This window comes from Malaya genurostris, chromosome 3 (assembly GCF_030247185.1).
Source record: "Malaya genurostris strain Urasoe2022 chromosome 3, Malgen_1.1, whole genome shotgun sequence".
In the NCBI taxonomy this organism is placed as follows: Eukaryota; Metazoa; Arthropoda; class Insecta; order Diptera; family Culicidae; genus Malaya; species Malaya genurostris.
Window position 1 is genome coordinate 33,981,598 of NC_080572.1, and position 6,856 is coordinate 33,988,453.

Below are 6,856 nucleotides of genomic sequence, written 5' to 3' on the forward strand. Positions count from 1 at the left end.
TTCATGTGCAGAATCACTAAGATGCGAGATTGGAATAGTTTTAACATAGCTTTGATGTGTTTTTCCTTTGGATGTGATGTGTTTTCCTATTGAATCGAACTACATCTGTTAAACACTTCATTTTCTAGTGGGAATGAGTACAGCACAAATGTAGGTCCAATACGTTGGATTATTGGTGCAATGAACGTCCAATCAATCGTTCAACGGGATGCCAACACGGGACCTTCGTTTGCCAGTTTAGGAGTAAAAACAACAACAAACCGTTCCTGCAAACATGAACCATTATGTCGTGCATAATGCTGTTCCAAAGACGCTCAACGACCAACAAAATATAATCGCTTACTGAATTGAAACCGTTTCCAAATGGATTTCGTCTCCAAGCGGTTGGTTCGGAATTGAGAGAGAAAATGCGGACAAAATTGTCAATTCGTTTTTTTTTTTTCGATTTTTCACGTTTTCGAGCTGATTAGCAAATAAAAAAAAATTTTAACTGAATATATAAATTCAAATCTTCAAGGTTTTTTGGATATACAGAACTAGTAAATATCCAGTTCTTCTTAGAATTCCAGCATGAAGTGTTGAAATTCGCTTCCTCATTCCGTCATTTTGATGGTGTGGGTAGTCGAGAAGTTTTTTTTTATTCGAGTAGTTAAATTCAGCTAAAACTGTGACCCAATTCAAACTTTGACGAATAATAAGGCTGTGAACCATTTTGCGGGTAATTTTAACTTTTGGTTGAAATCTGACACTCGAGCGGTTATTTTGATGTTGTCAAAAATAACCCTATTCGAGAGCATGGTTATTTTTGACATATCGATGGTTATTTTCCGACACTGAAAAAAATCTTGCAATGAAAATCCTAATATTAATTCTTTAGTTGAAATTATTTCCAGTGGAAAATAGACCCAAATAACGTCCGTCCAACTTTCAAATGGGCTGCAATTTTAGTTAAATTTAACTACTCGACACAAAATAACCACTCAAGCAGAGATGCCAGGTAAAAATTTAAATTATTTGCAGATAGGGTCTGTAGATCTGAAAAAAAATCTGCAGTCAGCAAGTATGTCTTGCTGACAGCAATGTCTCTATAAAGTATGCCACGCAAAACTGACTTCGCGAGCAAAAAAAAAAAAGATCGGGAAATTTCAAAAGTCTGTAAATATAGACAAAAGTCTGCGAGAATTTCAAAAGTCTTCAAAAGTCTGAGAAAATTTCAAAAGTCTGCAAAAGTCTGCACAACAAAAAATGTCTGCAGCATTATACCCCAAATCTGCAGATTTACAGACAAATCTGCAGACCTGGCATCTCTGCACTCAAGTGTCAGATTTCAACCAAAAGTGAAAATTTTCTGCGAATTGGTTCACAGCCTACACTCAAAATAATAATCATGTTGTAGTTAAGTGAAAAATTATGTGAATATTTTCCACTCTTCCTTTCACGTAGGTTTTAATTAACTGGTATTTGAAAGCTGTTTAATGCATAATCCAGTAAGAGTGTTATGTGTTTCATAGGTAAAATTTAATGTACTGTGCATATCACATTTACCTATCAGTTCATATCAAATTTAAATACCAGAGAATTGATATTTTATATATTGGTTGAAGTCAATAGGGAGATATTTCAAATTTTTATATAAATCTATGAAATGAAAAATACTATGAAAAATAAAACATTTATTTCAGAAAATTAGCGTGGATTTGCAATGGCTGAAAATAAAAAGCAACTGATAACGTCGTGGGAGCTCGAATCGACAAGCCGCCAGAAATCGTTTTTGTTGTCACTGCCATCCAACCGAAGCCGAAGTCGCGATCCGAGAACTCCCACAACACAACCGATGCAGGTTAAGGTCGCATTACATGGGTCCGGTGTCTCTAGCTTCCTACCGATTTTGAACCCGTTTTTCGGTGGAAGAACGGCCTGTTTGATGCATTCGGCAGGAGCGGGCGCACTTTCGGACTCGAGCAGGCACTGGGTCCAATCGAACAAATGGAAACTTTTATACTTTAATGGTCCGGTCGATGTAGTAAAAAATTGTAACTAAATAACATTTCTTGCAAATAATTACCCTACTTACACTTTGAGGGCCACTGTTCGCCATTTTCAAAATCGAGTTTTTCACACCGGAAATTCACGTAGATTATTTGACGTTTGGTAAATTCACGTAAACCCTATGTGATTACTCTACTCATTTCAGGGGGTGCTCGTATAACATTCTCTTTCGTTACGTAAAATATTCAATTTGACAATTGAAACCATTTTACGTGATTTTTCAAGTGAATCGAACGTGAATTTTTATTTCAGTGTAAGTAAACTCGATTTGCAGTGTTGTTATTGTTATGCCTAGAGTGACTATAATCAGAGTGGCGACAGCTGTTCGTTTGGAATGACAGCTCCCAGGTCCAAACGAGCAAACGACCTGTCAATTCAATGTAAAGCTAATGAAATGTTTTGAATTGTTGCCAAAATTACGGATGAGATGTCGTCACTCTGGTTATAGGCACCGACGACACGACCTGCCACTCGCTTTAAAAACTGTATCGTAAATTTAACTACCCCTCTGTAACTCGTAATGTCAAAATGAGATCCTACGAAATATATATGGAATTGGCAACCCAGGTTGATAAACTGTTGTTTTTAGAAAACGGTTACCATATCCTTGGTTACGTTTGTTGTTCAATTGAAAAATGTAAATAGAACAAAACGAACCAATATGTAATAAGTATTTCAGCACGCTTCTATCGTAGGTCGCAAAGGAAGAAGATGCGATTTCAAGTATAAATGTATTATAGGTATAGTTGAAATGGTTAGCTCATATAACGCCTAACGATTTTTTAGAGTTTTCAAATTTGTGTGCAATTGCTGATCATCCTTATTCTACATAAAGACGTATTGGTTTAGGTTTTGCCCTCAAATGTTGATGAGAATTCGGCTAACTTCAATTCAAATGCTTAAGAATCTAAGTGAATGATGAACCAGTGGACGGCCTTTAAGATAGTAAAAGCAACAAAAGGAGATAAACAATAAGTTAGTTCGACTAAAACAAAAAAATCTTCTTTTAAAAAAAAGACTAAGACCATAAATTCTGCTGAGCATGTTAGAGTATCTCAATTCGTACCACTGGCAAATTCTGATCAAGTATACAACAAACAATGTAAATAAAAAAATGTTGAAGCCATCCGAAACCAGCCATTGAGATCACTAAACTCGAAGATGATAAATTTGATCAGCATCAAACGGAGAAAACAGATTTGAAAAATGACATGCAAATGCAACTATAGGATAAACCAAGACTCTTCGAAAACATATGCTGTTACCCACCTTCTTGTTAAACTCAAATACGTTGGAATTGTTACAAACCTTCCGGTTTCGTTTTCGCTCGTAAAGAAATATGCTAGAAGCAGAGAATTATAAGTCTGTTGCGAAAAATATCTAAGAAATCCTTCAAACTTCCCAGAAGTAATCTTGAGATATCCTAATTTAGACGAACTTTTTCAATTTGTTTGTTTATTTATATTGCTGGGGTACCTCGGTAACTATTTATTAGCAACCAAAACAGTGTTGCTTAAGAATTTTATTTATATCAATAATAAGGGGTCACTATATTTGTGGTAACTGGTGGTAAATCACTCACGGACACTTTTTATTCTGATTTTTATTCGGAGTGCCTGGTCGTGTCGTCGTAGGCACTCTAGTTATGCCAGATGTACGTTCATCTAGAGTGACTATAATCAGAGTGGCGACAGCTGTTCGTTTGGAATGACAGCTCCCAGTTCCAAACGAGCAAACGACCTGTCAATTCAATGTAAAGCTAATGGAATGTTTTGAATTGTTGCCAAAATTACGGATGAAATGTCGTCACTCTGGTTATAGGCACTCTACGTTCATCGATTGCATCTTAGCTAAATTCGAGCACTTATTTTGGTTTAATTGCCTACTCAGCAAGCGATTATATTTTGTTGGTCGTTTTGCATTTGTTGAACGGCATATTGAACGAAATGATCGTTCTCTTCGCAGGAACGATTTGTTGTTGTATTAACGCCTACAAAAATAGTGTGGTAATTGGGTGTTATCTTCATATAGAATGAAAATTTGTTGTTTTTCTACATGAAGTAGAAGTATTTCTACATGAAGTAGAAGTATTCTAAAAGAAGTGTTAGTTTAAAATAAAATAAGTAAAAAATCTTCGGAAATTCTCCTGTAAAACTAGTACAACGGGGCTCCAACTCATATTAAAAATGGCTCAGCAATGGACCTCTGTTTGCCGGGTGTGTTGAATGAAAAATATGCATTCGGTTCAACGGTCTGTTTCAAAATCGTCAAACGAAGTTTTAAGGCACTCTAGATTTTGCATGCGCATGTAAAATTTTGCATAATGCAGATAAATCTGTATAAATGGCATCCCTGGGCATGTTCCACCTCCACGTCAAATTGAGAGAGTTGTCCCTGTCAGTAAACAAACGGATTGCGGTTCGGTTGCCAAAATATATCTACTCATGGATTAGAATAAGATGTCAGAAATCAATAAATCTATTCACGGAAACTATCTTTCGTATTAAGTCCAGCTGCGGTATAGAAGAGCATCAATTCAGTCATGGTTTGTTTATGTAGCTTGTAAGAAGGAAGCTAGATTGACTCCTGCCAGATTAAGACTAGTTTTTATTTCAGGGTTTACGTGTTGCTATTCATTGGCTCCTTCAGTTTGATTGGATTCCTTACTGTGTTTCTGTTGCTGCGACAGTTAATCAACAGTCAAAAACACAAACGTCGTAATAATAAAGACACCGATAGGTATATAGCGCTTCTGCATCCGTATTGCAATGCCGGCGGAGGCGGTGAAAGAGTCCTTTGGTGTGCAGTTCGGGCTTTGCAAAATAAGTGAGTTTAAATTGTGTTCGACCTGTAAAATTAGATCATTGTATGCTGTGTGTTTTCTAGATATGATGGGATTAAACTGTTCATCTATACTGGGGACTTGGAAGTGACCGGCGAGGAAATTCTGAACAAAGCAGAAAGAACTTTCAATCTTCGCCTGGATAGAGGAACTATAAATTTTGTATATTTGAAAAAACGTAAGTGGGTAGAGGCAAAGCGATATCCGTATTTCACACTACTAGGACAAAGTCTAGGATCGATGATAATGGCATTGGAAGCATTATTGAGTCTTCAGCCAGACGTTTTCGTTGATACAATGGGTTATGCATTCACGTATCCTATTTTCGCATACGTAGGGGGATGCAAAATCGGTTGCTACACCCACTATCCAACAATTAGCACTGACATGTTGAGACGGGTTCAGAACCAAATGTCCAGTTACAATAATCGTGGATACGTGGCCAAGAATCCGTTTGCTACATGGATTAAGATAGTGTATTATCGAATCTTCTCCAAGATCTACGGAATAGTCGGACGTTGTGCGGATACTATAATGGTGAATTCCAGCTGGACAGAGAATCACATTATTTCCCTGTGGGATGTTCCATATAAAACACATCGGGTGTATCCACCGTGCGAGGTATCGCATCTGCGAAAGCTTCAATCATTAGCTAGTGCTCATGAAAAAATCATAATTTTGTCGGTGGGACAGTTCCGACCAGAGAAGGATCATCCGCTTCAGTTGCAAGCGATGTACGAGTTGAGAACCCTTTTGAATAAGGACGAGGCACTCTGGAACCGGCTTCGTTTGATGATTGTTGGATCATGCAGGGACGAGGAAGATCGCGAGCGGGTGAAGAATATGCAGGACTTTGCTAAACACCTTTCGCTGGAAAACTCCGTTGAATTTTTAGTAAACGTACCCTACCAGGAGTTGATCCAATGCTATCAGATAGCTACTATTGGGCTGCATGCAATGTGGAATGAGCACTTTGGTATAAGTGTTGTGGATGGAATGGCAGCAGGTTTGATTATGGTGGCGAACAGGTTAGTTATGGTGAGCCACTGTTCGTTAGTGCTCAACCAACGTTCTCTTTTTGTGGCTATTTTTCAGATCCGGTGGTCCACTAATGGACATAATTGAAACATCGGAAGGCAGTCAGAATGGTTACTTGGCGATTGATGCGTACGATTACGCTCGCTGCATTGCAACTATCCTCTACAACAGTCGAGAGCAAAACAGCAGAATTCGAGACGCAGCCCGTGCTTCGGTTGGTCGCTTTTCAGAGAAGGAATTCGAAAGTGGCTTCCTGCGAGCTATCTCGCCAATAATGGATGACAAAGAGTTCCAATAGGACTTGAATGTTCCTACGAAATCTGTTTTGTAGTTTAATGCGAAAACTTCGTATATGATAGAATAAATTCATGCTTAGGAACTAATTTTGCCATAAACTTTCTCTAAACAGATTAAAATTGGTTGAATAATAGAATGCCGTTGTCCACACGACCAGAACTGTACTTTTTTTTAACCTGCCCGGCTTTAACCTAGTTGCGGTCGTTCGCCGCTGTTAACAAATTAAACCATAGTTGATTGTTCAAAGTTTACAATGTAACTATCGAAGTTGTAGAATAAACTTTTTTGAAATAGTTATGTGAAGGTTTTTGAACTCTTGTCATGGAGTGGTCACAATTAGTTCTACATCGTAGACAGTTTCTGGAAACTTTCCTATGGTAATTGTCACAAAATGAAGGAACAATATCCAATCAAACAAGGTAAACTTTTACGGCAATCATACTACAGCAAAAATTGGTACAAATGCAATTAGAACTGACTGATGGCAGTTATCGATAGGTACGGCTATTCGCAATGGTCGAATTTGAACGAGCGAGTGTGGAAATGTAATGCACTGTTCATTTTCTGTGTGTATATGTGCATTTGTATGACCCCGGAGAAAGTTTTACACGTTGCTAATTTTTAGAACCC

General features: G+C 37.7%; 1 protein-coding gene across 2 annotated transcripts; it reads left to right on the forward strand.

Moving 5' to 3' along the window:
* Positions 1 to 4,428: 4,428 nt before the first annotated feature.
* LOC131437591 (GDP-Man:Man(3)GlcNAc(2)-PP-Dol alpha-1,2-mannosyltransferase) lies at positions 4,429 to 6,523 on the forward strand. Of its 2 annotated transcripts, none has more exons than XM_058607045.1 (4): positions 4,429 to 4,611; positions 4,666 to 4,875; positions 4,936 to 5,919; positions 5,987 to 6,523. In XM_058607045.1, the coding sequence occupies exons 1-4, from the start codon at positions 4,592 to 4,594 to the stop codon at positions 6,225 to 6,227; spliced, it is 1,455 nt and encodes a 484-aa protein (XP_058463028.1). In that variant the 5' UTR covers positions 4,429 to 4,591; the 3' UTR covers positions 6,228 to 6,523. The 2 variants fall into 2 exon arrangements, with proteins under 2 accessions (XP_058463028.1, XP_058463029.1); XM_058607046.1 differs by having other exon boundaries at positions 4,429 to 4,594; positions 4,649 to 4,875.
* The last annotated feature ends 333 nt before the right edge of the window (positions 6,524 to 6,856 follow it).